General features: G+C 47.4%; 2 protein-coding genes and 1 long non-coding RNA gene across 3 annotated transcripts; all 3 read left to right on the top strand.

Moving 5' to 3' along the window:
* Positions 1-1,571: 1,571 nt before the first annotated feature.
* LOC135291800 (uncharacterized) lies at positions 1,572-4,246 on the top strand. The gene is made up of 3 exons (XR_010354501.1): positions 1,572-2,047; positions 2,859-2,907; positions 4,149-4,246. It is a non-coding gene; the product is annotated as an uncharacterized LOC135291800 (long non-coding RNA).
* Positions 4,242-9,054, top strand: LOC135291799 (serine/threonine-protein kinase PAK 3-like). The gene is made up of 5 exons (XM_064406054.1): positions 4,242-5,203; positions 6,038-6,137; positions 6,561-6,757; positions 7,088-7,222; positions 8,749-9,054. Exons 1-5 carry the CDS (start codon positions 5,126-5,128, stop codon positions 8,791-8,793), a joined length of 555 nt encoding a protein of 184 aa, XP_064262124.1. The 5' UTR covers positions 4,242-5,125; the 3' UTR covers positions 8,794-9,054.
* A 2,898-nt stretch (positions 9,055-11,952) lies between these two features.
* On the top strand, positions 11,953-17,835 carry LOC135291792 (RNA polymerase II elongation factor ELL2-like). The gene is made up of 6 exons (XM_064406051.1): positions 11,953-11,995; positions 12,082-12,402; positions 15,186-15,252; positions 16,748-16,919; positions 17,384-17,428; positions 17,567-17,835. The coding sequence occupies exons 1-6, from the start codon at positions 11,953-11,955 to the stop codon at positions 17,663-17,665; spliced, it is 747 nt and encodes a 248-aa protein (XP_064262121.1). The 3' UTR covers positions 17,666-17,835.
* The last annotated feature ends 223 nt before the right edge of the window (positions 17,836-18,058 follow it).

Raw genomic sequence — 18,058 nt, forward strand, 5'->3', positions numbered from 1 at the left:
AGCTGGGAGTGGGTGGGCTTTGCTGAGCTTCCCTGTGCAGTGAAGACAAGAGCAGGGATTGTTTTGCAAGCAGCAGAAGGCTGCAACCCAGCCAATCCCTCCGTGAAGGTGTGTGTGCTAGTCTGGCCTAACTGATGAGAACACTTGGCTTCCTGGATTCCCTTTAGACTCCTGACTTGTCACCAGTCATTGGAGACAAAATACTTCCCAGAACTTGATAGGCTGTGGGGCTGGTTTAATGCTGGTGTTGTTTTTATGACTGTTAGTACTTCTACTGTTCCTTCTACAGTTTGGGTTTGATAAGAATTCGACATTTTGGTTAGCCTGACCTTCTGGATGAGAACATCAGTTGATAGCACAAATAAGAGAGGAAGAGGTATTTTCAATGTGCCCTAAAAGTTAAAACATTACATTCTTAGAACAATCCCGAGGTATCAGATAGGAAGTGTTGTTTTCATTGTGCCTCAAGAGAAGAAGGACGTTTTTTTACAATCCCTGTTGGATATTTTAGTTGTATGTTTAGGAAGTTGCATCAAAGAGACACATCCATGTGGCATTTCCAGACAGAACTGCCCTGCAGGCAATTCTCAGGAGGAAGCATGCAGCCCCTCTGCTGCGTGTTCCTCCAGTAGCAGGCACTTTGTCACTGCTAATGCCCAGCTGGTAAACACTCTTGGAATACTAAGCATTGGCCTCAATCCCTGCACAGATTCCTGCACTCGAGGAACACAAGCACACCAAGGCCTTGGTGACTCTGCAGTACAGATGAGTTGCTTCTTACTAAACTAGTAAGAGCTGCCAGTGCAGTGCTGTCAGGGACTAACGGGTCAGGCACAGAGCAGAGCCCAGTTTACTCAGTGTCTGCCATCAGCTGTTGGGACAAAAGGTGGATTGATTGACTCCTCCGTGGGTCTGAACATAAAGACAACCATGTTCTACCTTGAGTGGGGTCAACAGCTTGTAACAGAGCTGGGTGTGCCTCTGGCTTCTTGACAGTGGCTGTCAGTGGCCGTTCGTGGGCTTTGCCAAGCTTTTTGTCATCCTGCCCTGCCACTGACAGCTGCTGTGCCTGCAGGGGCTGGAGCCTTCCTCAGCTGTGGGGTTGCAGCTGCCGCCCCGTTGCTGCAGCTTTGCCTGGGCTGGTGAGAGGATCAGCATCTCCTTTGTGCAGGTGTCTGTGTCACGGCAGCGCCTGAGGAGCGGCGCTGTCCTTGTGACCCGTCTGGGCTGTGCCCTTTGGGAAGATGGGGCACGTGGGTGCTGTTCAAGGGGCCAAGTCCAGTGCCAGTGGCTGCTGCAGCCCAGGCTGAAGACCAGCACTTGTAGTTCTTCACTAAATGAGGAACGGGCAAAGTGGTCTTCAGAACTTAGCCTGCTCCTACATGAAAAGGGTTCTAATTCTTAGAGCCATTGTTCTTGGATGTAGCATGAGCTGCTGTTCTCTGAAAATGTCAAGGCATTCTTTAGGCAAACTGCTGAGAGGAAGGGAACATCCCCTCCTCTCCTGGAATTCACTTTGCAATATTCTTTCTGCTCAGCAAAAAAAGCAGATGTTGATAAAAATTCATTCCAGATCCCAGGGTGCACTGAATCTTTGGAAGTATGTAACCTTGTGCTGAATCTCCCAAGAGTGTTTCTTCCCAAGAAAATGAAGACTCCTGATTTTTCAGCCCTCCTTCCCGTTTGTAGATGACCGCCACTTGCCTTGGTGCCTGTTTGTCTTCTGATTTCTGTCTGCTCTGATGGTTTTTCCATGGGCTTAGTTTCCCCTCAAGGCAACCCTGCAAAGGAGTGTGGGAGAATCAGACTCTGTGCAGAGCTGCCTGTTTTGCTGGGGCTGCTGTTGTTGTTCTTGTTGATGTTATCATTAGCTAAAAGACCACAAATTGCTCAGAGCCCCAGAGAGTGGAGCTGGGTTTCAGATCTCCTGCAAGCTCAATCTCTCTGTTTTGAACTTTGCTTCTTGCATTTTGTTTCTTTCAGGGTGTGTGGTGAGTGTGGAAGATCCAGAAAAGAAGTACACTGGATGGGAACATCTTGGCAGTGGGTGAGTGCAGCCAGGAGTACAGAACCACGGGCCAGGAGTTTTGGTGGTGCAATAGCATGTGGGGAGTCAGGCAAGCTGCAAGCATCTTCAGAGCCTGGCTGCAGATTGTCCCTGTCTCACTACTGAGGCAGTACAAGGCATCATCAAAGATAACTGGATGCTGACAATGTCTTGGCTGCCTCAAGGAGCAGGACCTGGAAGCCCTCCTGTCCCTCCAAGATGGGGCACCAGTTTGCCTATTTTCCCAGGAGACATGGTTTTGTATGATTCAAAGTAATATGGCCACACTCATGAAGGAAGGAAAACCTGAGAGAGCAGGTTTTGTCTGTTGTTTCCCACCAGATAGCTGTCAGATAACAGCTCTCAGTAGCATTTCTTAGTAGTATTTTTCTGGAAACAATATTCAGTGGTCAGGAAAATAAGAAAGGCTGTGTGGCATTGCCTGAGTTTGGCAGGTAGGATGAAAAGAGAGCGGTGAGAAGGCCCAGCAGCACTGTGTGTTTCATTGCCTGGAAAGGCACGTCACAGGCACAGACACAAGAAGAAAAAGGCAGAGAAAACCCCCCCACATGCATAAGCTAGTGTGTGCATTGGAGAATTCTAGCAGCCCTTTTTCTTCCTGTGGGAGCCAGCTTCTCTCTTGGACATTCTGCATGGCAGAGGGCTGCTGGGCTGCTGTGCCCTTGGCTGAAGAGTAGACAAAGCCCAGTGTTTTAGAGACACTGCAGGCAGCAGAGAGCTCCTGCCTGGGCTGCCTTTTGCTCCTCAGCACTGAACAACTTCTCTGTTCTTGCTACTGTTCTGATTCTAGGGGCTTTGGAGCTGTTTATAAGGCCTTCGACACTGCCACAGGACAAGCGGTGAGTGCCCATGCAGATCTTGCAGCTCTTGAGTGCTTTCCCTATGATGTGATCTGTGGCCAGAGCTTTGGGCCGCCTGTCTTTGCTGCAGAGGCTGCTCTGCAGAAGCAGTCTGTCTAGAGGCAGGCTGCAAAATGCATTTGGGACAGACTTTGTCCTTCCTACCTACCTAAATGAATGCAAGGATGGCCGTGGTGTCTTTCAGAGGACACGCTAGCTTGGACTTACTGGATAAATGTGCATAGATTAGCTGATGGCAAGAGCCATCATTCCAGCCCAATTCCTCTTAAGCCCAGGATCAGACACAGATATTTTGTTTTCTATCACGTGATTCAGTTGGAAAATACAATGCAAGCCCTTCAGAAAGAGAGATCTTGTCTGGAGCACAGTTTTGCCTTTCAGTCCTAGGGAACCTAGTTCACATACACACACACCTACACACACAGAGACACAGAGAGACACGTGCACAGATGAATGAGAAGAAGTTGATGAAGAGCCTTAAATAATACAACCTTGTGTTGATCCTGTGTTCCACTAGAGAGATGCTCTCTGTTCTGACCAGGCATGGTGGTGTCTTGGAGAGTCTTGCTGCTCTTTGGGGCTAGAAGTTCCAAGTCCTGAATTCTCCTTTTTTACTCTCAGGAAATACATTCCATCTTCCTTGATAGTAAGGAATTAGAGAAGGTAGTTCCTTATCCAGCTGCAGAGCTGTGCGCAGGAACTGCACTTGGAGGGAGGTTTCAGAGGCGTCCAAAAGCCCTGAGCCCTGTGCTTAGAACCTGGGGCACATCCATAGTGTACCACAGAAAGGGTTATTCATTTTTAAACCCATTCAATAATTTCAAGTCTAAAGATTGTTCTTCAAAGTTGCAAAAGCCAAACTGAAGAAGTGAGGATGTGCTGGGATTGTAACTTTACCTTGAGTCACTTTGCAGTTCTTTTTTGACAGCATTTTCCCCATCGTGTTTGTATGTGTTTACTCTGGCACACAATTGAATTGGCAGCCGTCTCTTCACAGGAGAAAAATTACTTTTGGCTTTCAAAGCGTGTGTAAATGATAATAGTAGTGCTAAACAAAGTCTATTTGAGAAGCCTGCGGGTGCAGAGGGTGGTGTCAGCGCTTTGTGGTTGATGGTTTAGAGTCCCTTTTATCCGAGGTGACAAGGCATCCGGGCCCGTGAGTGCCCGGAGAAAAAGGCTCTGGTCATGTCTGTCCCTAAGAGCTTTTGATGTCATTGTAGGTGGCTGTAAAGGAACTTTATCTCCAGCACCAGGGCTGTGAGGGAATATTAAAAGAAATCCTGCTCATGAGAGAAAATAAGAACGCCAGTATTGTCAGCTACTTAGAAAGGTAAGTAGTTCTGGTGATTTTCTGGGAACGTTCATTTCCATACTTGCAAGGCAAAGATTTAAAAGCTCTTTAGCCACTGGCAGAAAATGGATCTTTCAATGAACATCAATCCACTCCTGCACCAGGCATGGGAGGAGTTTGCATTCTGTCCCCATGAATGCTTCCTGACATAAACAGCTTGAAGATTGATCTCAGAAACCTGGCTCTCTTACTAAGCCAGCAGCCTGTATGTTCACTTGCTGCATGTGGTTTTGCTGGTTTGGGGCATGATTTTTTCCAAGTGTTGGAGGAGAAAACATGCCAGAGATTATGTACCTTGTGCTGTTCCCACTATTTTCCATAGCCTTGCATGCCAAAAGACTAGGCTAGGAGACACATAATTTGCCAGGTCTGAAATTATTTTCCTGTTTGTGACTGTCCTTTCTGCAAGGTTTTCCAAAGGGTGTTGGCAGTGCTGCACACCCACTTGCCTTTAGTAAAAGCTGTGAAAACTGTGTCTCCTTGCTGCTGGAGGGAATGGGGCAATTTGTGTCTGAAGATGATGAAGCAGCTGCTGGGATGTGTCCACTTCCAGATTGATCTTTTTCCTCACTAAACCTCCTTTTTCCCCTGCTTGCCACCTAAGCCGTCTCCTTTTCCATGGATGTGCCTTCCTCCTTTAGGTGGCACAGATGGCAGGCACTGGCTAGCCTAGGTGGAGTGTGTCTTCATTTGATTCCATCTTCATTTACCAGTGACCTGGAAACAAAACTCAGCTGTAGTCTTTTCTTCCCCACAGCAATTTAGCTGTGCACGTTCAGCTCTACGCTGTTGCTTTCCTCTTGCAGCTACCTTGTGGATGAGGCTGTCCTGCTGGTGTTGGAATATATGGATGGAGGCTCCTTAGCTGATGTGGTCACCGTGAGAAGGATGGCTGTAGGACACATAGCAACAGTGTGTCGGGAGGTAAGGGGTCCTGCTTGTGCTTGGGATGGCTTGGACAAGGCTAGTCCTTTGAAAGCACTGCAAAGTGAGTGATTCCATGTTCAGAGCTTTCTTTCTGTGCTGCTCTTCTGCTTCAGAGAAGAAAGAGCATCTGGACTGAACTGCCTGCCAGTGTCCCTGCCCTTCCTGTATTCTGTTCTTCACTCTTATCCACCATCATTGAACTCTCTGTCTCTTTTTCCTTTTTATTTTCTGTTCTGCACTTTGCCTCCCCAAGCCTTTGCCCAGAGCCTTTCTGCACTGCCTTCTTTGCCTGAAAGTGCAAAGGTGCTGCTGTGAGAGTTTTAAACCAGAGGCCAAGCCAAAGAGAGACTCATCTGTCACAGGTCTCCACTCCAAAGGATGGCATGGCACCCAGCATGGTGCTTGCTGCTGCAAACTGACAAAAGAGCTACTTCCAAGTCTGCTGTCGAGGCAGCCATAGAACCCTTGTCCTCCAGTCTCCCGCCCGACAGTGATCCCCTTGGTATCCAAGGCAGGGACGTTTTCCTCTTTTGGCAAACCGTTGTTTGTCGTCCGGACGGGGAGAGCGCATCCACTGCAGCAGTGCTCATTCTGACTGGCTTTGCAGGGGACAGTCTCCAGCAACGACTGACTGATGCTTCCCCCTCCAATGCTAATATGCCTTCCCTTGGAAAGATCCTGCTCTCCTAGTGCTGCAGCAGCAAGCTCTTCCTCCTGCCAGCACTCACTGCTCCTTGGAGATCTGTGAATCTTCAGGAGCAGCCTCCTTTTGCATGTGATGAAATCAGATCAGGCTAACTCTTGGCCTCCTGTTTCTTTTTCCCCTGGCAGTGCCTGCAAGGCCTGGCTTTCCTTCATGCCAAGCAGGTGATCCACAGAGACATCAAAAGTGACAACATCCTTCTGGGCCGGGACGGCTCCGTCAAGCTGGGTGGGTATTCCTGCTGAGGCGCAGCGCTGCGGGGAGGCGGTGTGGGGCTGCTTTGGAGAGGCTGCCGGGTGCCAGCAGTGGCTGCTGAGAGTGCAGGGAGCGCTGCGCAAGCCCAGGCCGCAGCTGGAAGGTGCTGAGTGGTCTGGAGAGCAACCAGGTATCCAGAGTAACTTTGGTTTGTGGGTGTTCCTTCCAAAGGGAGAGAGTTACAGTGTAAACGTTCAGGGGAATGAGGAAGGAAGGTTTTGTGGGAATCGTGGGCGGGTTGTTAGCTGTGCAATTGCCCATGACCTTGGCTGCAGCCCTGAGCAAGGAGAGCCCAGCTGCTTTTCCAGCTGGATTCAGCACTGCGTTCTGGGACTGAGAGTGAGAAGCCCTTTTCCTTGGTTTCCTACTTGAAGCAGTGTTTGTTTTCCTACTCAGCTGATTTTGGCCTCTGTGCTGTGCTCAGCCCTGAGCACAGGAAACGGAGGTCGATGGTCGGGACCACTTACTGGATGGCACCCGAGGTGGTGAGAAGAGAGCCTTACGACCCCAAAGTGGACACCTGGTCCCTTGGCATTGTGGGAATAGAAATGGCCACAGGAGAGGCTCCTTATATGCAGGAGACCAGTGTCAAGGTAAGGTGCAAATGTGCTCAGATAGCCGTGTCCTTCTGCTCCGAGTCCATTAGAGAATATCCCATTCCCACAGCTTGAAGTGCTTCCAGCAAGGGCCACTTCTCAAAAGGTCCCTGGGGCTCACATCAGCTGTCAAGGCAAGACCTGGTGCAGCTTGGAATAGCTGGGGCTGCACTGGGGCCTTTTTTCCTTTGCGAGACAAGGCTCATCTCTAAGCATCTGCTAGGCAAGAAATTGCCACTGCAGACTGGAGTTTTAAAGATGGGGTCTAGGTGAGCCCTGAAGGATATGGAAGAATCACGTAGAGTCTCATGTTTCCTTTTGCTTCAGGCCAGCTACCTGATAGGCAAGCAAGGGGTTCCAAATCTGCACCAGCTCAGGCTACCCCCTGGCTTGTGTGAATTTCTGGGCTGCTGCCTGCAGATGGATGTGGACAGGCGAGGCTCTGCCAAGGAACTTCTGCAGGTACAAGGCAAAGCGGCTGCAGGCCAAACAGCTGTTCCCTGCCAGGGTTTGCTCCTTGGCCAAACTCCAGGGAATCAGATGGGCCCCCCACAGAGTAATCTCTGCTCTGGATGCTTTTCAAATGAAAACTAAGTAGGATCTTGATTGCTGAGGTTAGAAGGGACCAGTGAAAGTCATCTAGCCCAAAACCCCAGCCACTGGCAAGGACATCTTCAAGTAGATCGGGTTGCTCAGAGTCCCATCCAAGCGGAGCTTGAATGTTGCTGGGCTTGGGGCTCCTCCCAGCTCTCTGGGCAGCCTGTGCCAGTGTTCCAGCACTCTCCTCACAAACAGTTTCTTCCTCAGAGCCAATCTGAATTGAGTGTCTTTTAGCTTAAAGCTGTTCCTCCTTGTCCTCTTGCAATTGGCCCTGCTAAAAGATATGTCCCCAACTTTCCTAGAAGCCCCTGAAACTATTGAAAAGTCTCCTTGGGGCTTGCTCTTCTCCAGGCTAAACAAGCACAAGTCTCCCAGCCCTTCCTCAGAGGAGAGCTCCCACCTTCTGGTCATTTCTGTGTCCCTCTTTTGCTCTCAGGTGCTGTATTCAGGTTTGCCTGGTAGCAAAGGAACTGAAGTATTGCAATGCTGGGGATGGGGGCTTGAGGAACACAATGAAAGCAGTCCCTGCCAAGTGGTTTTAGATTGGTCTGTGGGAATGGGGGAGCTGGGGTGGAGCTCACTGTGAGCATCCGAGAGCACCCAGCTTGTCCCTCCTGGCCCACCCTTGGAGGTTTCTGCCAGCCAAACAGGCACAGCTGTGCAGGATTTGTGCCAGCCCCATGTGCTGCCTTGCCCCATCAAGTAGATGAGAATGGCTGTGGCTTTGCTGCCAGGTTTGGTGGCAGACAAGGAGCTGGTGACCGGGCCACTTCCTTGGCTGTGCCTGCTGTGAAGGAAGATGCCAGCCAGCACAGGAGGGAGTGGGGTGTGCTGAGGCAGACACTGCTCTTCCTGCAAGCCAGAGCTGAGCACATCTGCACCCTGCTGCTTGTGTCCTTGCTCCTGGCTTGCTGCTGAAAACCTGAATGTCCAGCTTTCCTGAGATCAACACGTGGGATCAACATTTTTCAGAGCTCTTGGGAGTCTCTTGAGGGATGCTTTATGCCCCACATCTCTCTTGGACACTCAAAGAGCCCATGTCTGTAGAAAAGAGGTGCCTGAATAAGTCTGTTGACTTTCCTGAAAGGAATAAATCCTCAGGACAGCAAGCAGCAATCCCACAGTGACAGCAGGACAAAAATCCCAGCAAGTGACGGCACCATGAGGAATGGACTAGTGCAGTTCTGGGCCGCGTTTGTCTGTGACAGCAGCATGCTGGACATGAAGGCAGATGTGCTGCTGGTGCCCTCAGTCCCATGTCTGTGTATTTCTGGGTGCTGGAGGAATCCAGCTCGACCCTGTTAGGAGCTCAGTTTGGAAAAGAATGGTTCCTTTTTCCTTTGTCTCTTTTAATTTGGTTAGTTTTGTTTCTTTTTCCCTTTGGGCAGCATCCATTTCTGCAATCAGCGGAGCCTCTCTTAAGCCTCTTCTGACAGCCTGATTGCTGCCATCCCTGCAGCAAGGGAATGCAGGAAGCAAAGGAGATGACAAGGACCACTTCAGCACTGGAGAACAGAGCCTCTGAGAGCACGTAGGAATCCAGAGGAGAGAGGGGCCGGGAAAGAGGCAGCCATCAGAGCAGGAAAGGAAGGTGGCATCTCCTCTTGTCCCACCTGCTGATCCTCCTTCTGAATTTCTGGTTTGGACAGCATTGCTGGAGGGCACAGAGTCACTACTGACGTGCATTTTCAGGTGGGGGGTGGTGTGAGGCATGAAGCTTCCACTGATTATTTGGGGAACTTGGATGGAACTTCATTGGAAGTGTCTTCCTCCCCTCACCAGGAGCTGGAAGGGCAGTGTTTGGAGGCACAACAGCTGCTGGCACAAGGGGCAAACTTCCTGGCAGAGGTAGAGAAGGAGCAGGAGAAAAGGCTGCTTGAGATGAAGCAGGAAGTTGCCACCATGCAAGCTGACCAAGAAGAGGTACGAAGCAGAGGCAGTCAAAAGGCAAAGGGTGTGAAAAGAGAGCTTGTGTGTTGTTTTGGGCTGCTCTGCACTCCTTATGGGCACTGTTTCTCTGGGCTCTGTCTGTCTGGGTGGCTTTGTCTCCATGCTGGCCCTTGGTAAACAGTGCTGGAGAGACCTTTGTGCCATGAGGGAAAGGACTGGCCAGGTGAGAGGCTACCAGAGTGCAGGTTTGAGGAAGGCAGGAATGGCACAGCAGGCCCAAAGAGAATGGGAAAGGCAGAGCTGTGTCTCAGAAGGAGGGAGGTCCCCCAGGAAGCTCCCTGCAGAGCCAGGCTGGAGCTGTGGGAGCGGGCTGGCTGTCAGGCTGGTGAGGAGGTGCCTGAAGCTGCTGAGTACGTCCTGTGTGTTCTTTGTCTGATGGAGCAGTGCATGGTGTGTGTGCCTCAGCATGGCCTGGAGCACATGTTCCTCCTGCCTTTGGTGTCAGACAGACATTGTGAACTCCCTCAGAAGCCAGTGTTGTGCTCGGGGACAGCCAGGCAGCACTTTGGGGCATTCCTTTTGCCTTTGAGGGCAGCTGGGAGTGGGTGGGCTTTGCCTGAGCTTCCCTGTGCAGTGAAGACAAAAGCAGGGATTGTTTTGCAAGCAGCAGAAGGCTGCAACCCAGCCAATGACTCTGTGAAGGTGTGTGTGCTAGTCTGGCCAAACTGATGAGAACACTTGGCTTCCTGGATTCCCTTTAGACCTCTGACTTGTCACCAGTCATTGGGGACAAAATACTTCCCAGAACTTGATTGTCTGTGGGACTGGTTTAATGCTGGTGTTGTTTTTATGACTGTTTGTACTTCTACTGTTCCTTCTACAGTTTGGGTTTGATAAGAATTCTACATTTTGGTTAGCCTGACCTCCTGGAAGATAACATCAGTTGACAGCACAAATAAGAGAGGAAGAGGTCTTTTCAATGTGCCCTTAAAGTTAAAACATTACATTGTTAGAACAATCCCGAGGTATCAGATAGGAAGTGTTGTTTTCAAAGTGCCCCAAAAGAAGAAAACCAGCACAATTTTTTTACAATCCCTGTTTGATATTTTAGTTGTATGCTTAGGGAGATGCATCAAAGAGACACATCCATGTGGCATTTCCAGATAGAACTGCCCTGCAGGCAATTCTCAGGAGGAAGCCTGCAGCCCCTCTGCTGCGTGTTCCTCCAGTAGCAGGCACTTTGTCACTGCTAATGCCCAGCTGATAAACACTCTTGGAATACTAAGCATTGGCCTCAATCCCTGCACAGATTCCTGCACTCTAGGAAAGCACACCAAGGCCTTGGTGACTCTGCAGTACAGATGAGTTGCTTCTTACAACTAGTAATAGCTGCAGAGAAACAGAGAGGCCTTTTATAAGGTCACTTCCAATGAGGTTTATTTGAGCACGCCAAAGGGGAACCAGAGACAAAAGATGAGCCATGTCCTCTGCACAAGGTTTAAGCAGGGGTGTGTGCAGGGTCAGTAGCAAGGGGCAGGGCAAAGGGAATTGGCTCTCAGGGAAGAAGGTGCCATCCACCAGGGGTACCATGACCCCCTCTCCTTACATATTGTGGCTAAACCACTAAATGCGTTTTTTTTTAAGGAACTCTTGCTGGATATGAATGGAGATACTTGGTTGTTTCCAATTGGTGAACCATTAATATGGCTTAAAACTCATGTGGCAGGGGAATAATTCAGCTCTGTGCAAAAAGATATTGTTGAGTCCAAATTGGGTGCTCACACCCAATTCAGGAACAATCATATTTCTCTAGTGTGCATGCAGCAACCATAATGAAGATTTGTTTTCTGAAATGTCTGCCCATAGGTAGCCAAGTGGAATCCAAAGGAGAATTCCTTCAGTCTGAAGGAACATCTATTTCAAACCCTTCAGACTGATTGGCCTGGCTACACTGACATAGACAGAGAGAATTTGAAGATAACATTCAGTGGTTCAGAGAACGGGAAAAAAAAAGCCCTGGAAATGAAGCCAAGATTCTTAGAATATGCTGAGGTAGCAGGGACCTGCCAGGATCCTGGTCCTGCACAGACACCACGAGAGTCACACCCTGTGCCCAAAGAGTTGTCCAAATCCTTCTTGAGCTCTTTCTGCAGTGACCACTGGCCTGGGGAGCCTGTTGCAGTGCTCAAGCACCCTCTGGGCCATGAATGTTTTCATGATAGCCTGCCTAAAGCTCCCTCAATTCAGCTTCATGCTGTTTCTTTGAGTCCTGATACTGAAGGTCTGTTTTCCTTGCATGGAAAGAACTATGACAGTTGATATTTAGGCTTTTTAACATGAACTATTGGATCATCCATACAGAAAATCAGCTCCATCTCAGAACCCCACCAACACCAGCCAAGTGACATCTCTGGGAATTTCTGAGAGAGACACTCCAGCAAGACCTGCTCAGGTATTTTGTGCATTTTTACTATTCTGGACTGTATGGTAAATTTTAGCAGACTTGCTGGTGATGTAAAAGCTGTGATGTGAATGTACGGGACCTTCCCTTTTGGGAAAGACTTTGATGGAGCTCCTGAATGGGAATGTCTTTCTCCCAAAGCATTTTAGCTCCAGACTTGAAGTAGGACTTGCTAAGTGCTAAGATGAGAAAGGAGGGATGAGATAGAGCCTGTATTTACCTGCAGTACTTGCCGGTTTGAATGCTCTTTTTAGTTAAGAAAGATGTGTTTTCAACCTTGGCCAGTTCAGAAATGCTGCCTTTTCAGAATGGGAGCAAAAGCTGACCCTACTCATAAGTTCATGAACTAATTATTTTGTTATTGTTGCAGAAACGGCCTCTGGCTTCCGACTTGACCAGTCCTGTGATGAGCAAGAAGAGGAGAATTGGTCACCAGCCCAGTCATGTCCAGGCAGCAGCTGGTGGCCACTTTTCTTCCTTCTTTCTGCCTTCCACATCCCTTTGCTTTTTGGACATGCTTCCAAGTTTTGGCTCCATTTCCCCCTGCACCCATGTGGTGCAAAACCCAGAGAAATTTCAGTGTTCCGTCATCCCAGCGCCTGCCAGGGTGCAGAGGAGATCCCCAATTCAAACAGGAAGAAAAATGAATTGGGGAGGCTGAAGCAGTTGCATCCCTTGGATTTTGATGAAGGTATTAATGTGCTGGTTTCCCTGACTCCTGTGTGCATAACTGTGGTGTAAAGATTTGGTTATTAAGTGAAGCTTCTGCCTGAATTAAGGTGCAAGTGCACCTATTTCCACAGTCAACAGTAAAAATATTACTGAACAGTAAACACAAACTAGGCAGATGGAAAGAAATAAGGGAAGAGAGGCAGGGTGAGGGGAAGAGAGAGACATTCAGCAGGAAGATATCATCCCCACATGGGCCCTCTGTCATCCAGCTGGTCCTTCCTCACCCTTTGTCTTCTCGGTGGTGGAGGCCCCAAGTCTCTCTGGAGGTACCACCTTTCTACTGTCCAAGACTGGGGTATCCACAGGATGGTCACAGCTGTCCCCACATCTTGGGCTAGAAGCCGTGGAAGCAGTGATTCTCCTTACCCACACTCTCTACAGTGGAGTTTCTGTCTGGTGTCCTAATTCCAAACCTTCACCTCTGCTAGGCCAAGACTTAGTGCTTTTCTTCATGCCATCTGTGCTTCTCTCAGAAGCACAGATTCCTTTTGTGGTGGCTCATCTTATGGAAACATCCTTCTTTGACAGTGTTTGGAAACAGTTAATTGTGCTCTTGCACCTTGTGACAAGGGAGCTTTGAAAGCTGGCTCTGGATACACAAAGGCACTGCTCTACATCACTGCTCTACCATTACCCCTGCTGTATGGTCATGAAAAATCAAGAATCTTTTTTTTTTTTTCTGCCGTTAGATTAGATTGTATCTCTTGCTTTAAAAGACAACAACAGCAAAGCCCAGAACCTGTGCTGCTGGAACCTTGTCTAAAATGACATTAATTTTTAGAAATTCTCCCTCTAAATAATGCAAAAACCAGTCGAGGACAAAGAAATGTGAAATTGCTTGCTGTTGGGAGAAGCTGATTAAAAGGAAGAGCCAGGCATTACAAAACCACAGGGAATGGGTTATTTCTTTCCATTTGATTTCTAGTAAACTGACAGTTGACTGAGACACCGCTTTTTCCATCAGCAGATTTCCAAGACTGCATGCTGAATGCACAAACCTGTCACACATTGATTTCAGGCTAGTTTACTGAAACAGTCAAATCTCCGTGATGCCATGGTTTTTCACTGAACTCAGCCTTTTCATGGAAACACCAAAAGCCCAAAACCTGGGGTGTGGTTTCCTGGAGATCTACTTTGAATGAGGCTGTGAGTTCCTCTCCATCCCAGCTGCAGAATTTCCTTCTTCAAAAGCTGTGGAAGTAGTACAGACTGAAAACAGTGTTGAAAAGCTAAAGATAAAGGCATAAAGAACACTTGATTTCTGATGACAGGGACACAGGCAGTAGGGCAGAGTTCAGTTGCTTTGTTAAATCTGTGGCTTGTCTCTTCTGGAGGTTGATCTTGCAGATTCCAAGCTGGGTTTAGCCTGGAGGCAGGTTTAGAGTGTGCAGATGCCTCTTGCAAGTGCTGGTGTGCTTGCAGAGACAGGTGCTTTGAGATGGTCTTCCCACATTTCTTCTGGACATGCACACAGCACCTGCAAACCTTGGGATGCCTTTGGAAGGATTTCTGCTTGAATCCATAAACACATGAGCAGCTTTTATCAGGAGGCAGTAACAAAATTCTGCCCAGCTGGTGAAGGAAAAATCTGTTCTGTGTTTCAAGTTGGGGCTCAGGCTGAAGCTTTTTTGTGGACTGAGCCATGAGAGCAAATGCACTTTTGGAAATGAAATGCTCACAGCAAAGGCAAGTTGTATTCAACATGCTCTGACTATTGGTATTTCTGTCCAGTTTTATTATTATATTTACACTTCTTTTTATATTTCTGCTATACCATGTAATAGTTTGAACACTGAAATCAACAAAAGCAAATGGAACATCACATGACAGCTCTTTCCTCAAAAATTAAAGCTTAGGTGGCCTAAAGATTGGCAAGAATGGCTGAGTTTGAACAAGATTACTTTGTGTAAATAAGGGCAATGGAAGCTCATAAGGAACATAAAGGATCCTCTGGGTCTTTGATGCTTGGCACAAAACCTCAAGTGGAAAGCAGAGATTTCCAAGATCCTGAGTGTTCCTTCCTGTTTCTGCTGTCTTTTCCTTATGGCAGCTCTTTTTATTATCATTGTAGTTCTTCAACATTTCTTTGGAAAGTGGGCTTTGAGGTTATGTGTGCAATGCTTCCCAAATGCCTTTGGAAAGAGCCAAAGGGCAATTCACAAGTGCAGAGCTGTTTCCAACCCCATCCTGCCACGTTAATCGGTTTTGGCTGCAGGTCATTAGAGCCTTAGTGCCAGTAAGCCCAATAGAATGGAATTGGCTTTCCTGCTGACAAGAGTGCAGGTACTTCTCCAAACTTTGGGCCTCTGGAACTGGCAGCGAAGTGGGGATAAAACATGGTGTGAGAAGAACTCAGCTTCCTTCTTCATTTCTTGTTAGAACATCAATGTTGGTCTCTCTCAAGCTGTTGTCTTTTGTGAAGCTGCATCTGTTGCTGCAAGAATTGAATGGCTCTGTAGATGACACCTCATGTTTTATAGATGAGAAAATATGTAGCTGGGGCTAACACTGTGGGAATGCACAACCTGTAGGATAAAGTGGCCATTCCCTCTTTCTAAACCCCAGGACAGGCTACTGTGGAAAAGGTTGTGTGTGCCCCATTAATAAATGTTACTGCTTCTTCTGAATAATTTATTGTGAAAAGAAAGGTCTGAAGGACTTTTCTCAAGACTGTCCAATGGGGATCTTTTGATCTTTTAATGATCTCCTGATGAAGAGTGTCAAAATTCTGCTTTTCTGCAGGAAAAAGAACAGATCCTTCCATTGCCTCCACATGCTCTGCAACAAGCAACCAAGCAGACTACTTGAGGTGAGTCAAATAGCAATTCACTCTTGCCACTCTCAGTGGGGTGCAGTGTCCATCTCTTTGCTGTGCTGAAAGGATGAGTTTGAGCAGGCTTTGTTGGGCCTGCAAGGCTCAGAGCAGAGATGAACACTGAGGTGGGTGAGGCCCGGACGGGCCCTCCCTTCCTGCAGTGCAGCTGCACAGGCTCAGCTGCAGCAGTGCTGCTGCATCCCCTCATGGCATTTGCAGGAGAGGAGGGAGAAGTGTGTGTGTGGTATAAAGCCCTGGAAATTGCTCGCAGCTTGTGTCAGGGCAGTGATGTTGGCAGGGGCAGCCAGGCCTCCTGCAGCTCTGGGGCTCTGGGGCAGCTGCGGCCTTTGGAGCAGGCGCGGCAGGGCCCCGGCTCACATTGCTCCGGGACCTCCCAAATGTGGAAAGGCATCTGTGGTTTTCTTTTCAAAATTATCCTGCATACTAGTCAGGTGTATCAGGCCTGGCATGCATCCTTGGCACAAGTTGTTGTCTGTCTTACTACTGAATTTCAACTTGTTATCAATTTACTGCTTGTAAATATTAATCTCATAGTGGTATGAAGGATTCATTCCAACGCCGAAGGAGTTTTTGTCATCCAATAAGAACCAGACCTTCAGGCCCAGAGGAGCAGAAGCATTGGTGTGAGAGTGTTAGCAAGTGGCATCTATTGCTCTCATTGCCACTTCATCTTGGATTTTTATCATGAGCTTGATAAACCTCAGACCTGCTGATTTGAGGGAGAAGGGAATGAAGAAGGTTTGACTCCCAACAGTGGCTTTAAGCATTAATGAGTTTTTCCCTCCTTAGGAGCTGATGTGCTTTGGGTATTTCTTCTTGTAAATTCTGACTTGTCTAGAGTTTGGTTTTGTGGCTTTGTTTCCTTTTGTGTATTAGAAATGCCTCAGTTCCCAGGTCAGTGATGTAACTTGCTCTCCACTAGAAGAATCAAATATTATCATTGACTCTGCTTTACCATTAGACAGAAAAGAATGTAGCTCAAAAATTCACTCATCTCCATAAATACATTCCTTTACAAAAATATTTTGCAGATGAATTTTCGCAGTCACATGTAACTCAATTAAGTTTTTCCTACAGAGGAAGAGATTATGATTTAGTTATGTCTTGTCTTCCTGAAGCTGCTGTGTTTGTTTTTCCTTTGACATTTGAAATGAGGGCACATAATTTCTAAATGTGCTCCACCTGCTCATGAAGGAAACCTCTACAATGTCAACGATTTTGAACTAGAAATGGGCCACATAGAAATGTGGCAGATTCCCAGAATTACCTGACTACATTCTCTTGATGCACATGAGCTTGAAAGCAAAAACTGTCAGGCCCAGAGCCACTAACTCAAAGCTTGGTTGTCTGTGTTTGAGATTTCCCTGTGCTTGGTGTCAAATTATATGTGTGTTTTATGGAATTGAAACACACTCAAATGTTCTCTTAGAGTTCACTCAGAGAAAAATGGTCTCATTTTTTCCTTTAGAAAATACGGAGCCATTGTCTCCTTGGAGCAACGCCAGCACTACAAGGATGCCTTCAATGCAGATTATGAGGAATATTGGAATTTATATTTTAAGATTGACAAGATCATCAAGAAATTCAGACATTTTCAGGAACAATGGAAGTCTCTGACTCCAGGCTCCAAAGCCTATCAGGTAAAGAAGGATAAAACCATGAAGACTGTGCTTCATCACAGCAGTGTTTTGGATTCCCTGGAGCTGCTCAGAGGGAGCAGCTGTGGAAGAGGGAAACTGTGGAACTGGCAAATATGCTCAGACACTGCTTGGGCTGGGTCTGATTTTGGCAAGACCCTGCCCAAAAGCCCCTGTTTGAGCTGTCTATGAAGAAACAGCTGTTTGTGAGAGGTGTCCAAAGCAGAGTCTTAGAGCATGGGCTGCTTCTCTTGCCTATTGAGAGGCTTAGTTACAGATCTTGGGTGATGCTGGGAGGTGGAGATTTGTTTTGCAGAGCTCCCAGAAGAGTGGTGGCTCACAGAGAAGAAAATCTCTATAGAGTCAGACTGAATGTACTTTTAGTGTTTTACCAAAGCGTGCATTTTATGGTGCCAGTGAAACATTCTTCATGATTTGTTATTTTTGTTTCTTTGTTTTTCCTGCAGATGCTGCATTATCGAATCCTAGCAGATTATCAGCAGTTACAACAGGTACGTGTGACACCAGACCTGCAGGGCCATGGCAACTGCTAAGTTTGCCTCAAGGCATTTTTATAGCAAAGGACATCAGATTCTAAGCTCTGCAGAAGTGTTTGCATGCCCTGATTTTCTTTCCTTTCTCCTTCACAGAGTAGCCCCAGCTATTATGAAATGAAGAGTGGGTGCCAGTACCTCCACAAGAAGCTGGCCCATATTCAGAGCTGCATTTCTGAATTTGAGCAGCAGTGAGTGGAGTACTGGCACCAGACATCGGCTTCAGCATGGAACATCTCTGAAATCAGGATTTTTCATTTCAACTAGAAGATTAGATTTTTTAGGATTCTTTAAATTAGTACAGAACAATAGGTTATCTTAGCACTGAGCAGTAGGTGATTTCTTATAAATGTAGGATTAGTTCAAAGAAGTTTAATAAGTTTAAGTCAAAGTTGAAAGATGATAGTATTGAAATTTAACAATAAAGAAATCTCACTATCGGTAATTCCTTCTTTCCTTGTTGATTGTATCATTTGCATTGGGTTTCTTCTGGTCACTTGTTTTCTTCAAGTCCTAAGTTTGTCCACTGAAAGAAATTGATCAATAGAGGGTGGAAGCCCACTACCTCTACTATGAAGTTGAGCTCAT

This window comes from Passer domesticus, unplaced genomic scaffold, assembly GCF_036417665.1.
Source record: "Passer domesticus isolate bPasDom1 unplaced genomic scaffold, bPasDom1.hap1 HAP1_SCAFFOLD_121, whole genome shotgun sequence".
Lineage (NCBI taxonomy): Eukaryota > Metazoa > Chordata > Aves > Passeriformes > Passeridae > Passer > Passer domesticus.

Coding starts and splice junctions, on each gene's coding strand:
- LOC135291792 (XM_064406051.1), top strand. CDS start 11,953: ATGCTCTTTTTAGTTAAGAAAGATGTGTTTTCAACCTTGGCCA. Junction 12,403..15,185: donor TCCCTTGGATTTTGATGAAG/GTATTAATGTGC, acceptor GCTTTTCTGCAG/GAAAAAGAACAGATCCTTCC. Junction 17,429..17,566: donor ATTATCAGCAGTTACAACAG/GTACGTGTGACA, acceptor TCTCCTTCACAG/AGTAGCCCCAGCTATTATGA.
- LOC135291799 (XM_064406054.1), top strand. CDS start 5,126: ATGGATGGAGGCTCCTTAGCTGATGTGGTCACCGTGAGAAGGATGGCT. Junction 6,758..7,087: donor TGCAGGAGACCAGTGTCAAG/GTAAGGTGCAAA, acceptor CTTTTGCTTCAG/GCCAGCTACCTGATAGGCAA. Junction 7,223..8,748: donor CTGCCAAGGAACTTCTGCAG/GTACAAGGCAAA, acceptor CCCTTTGGGCAG/CATCCATTTCTGCAATCAGC.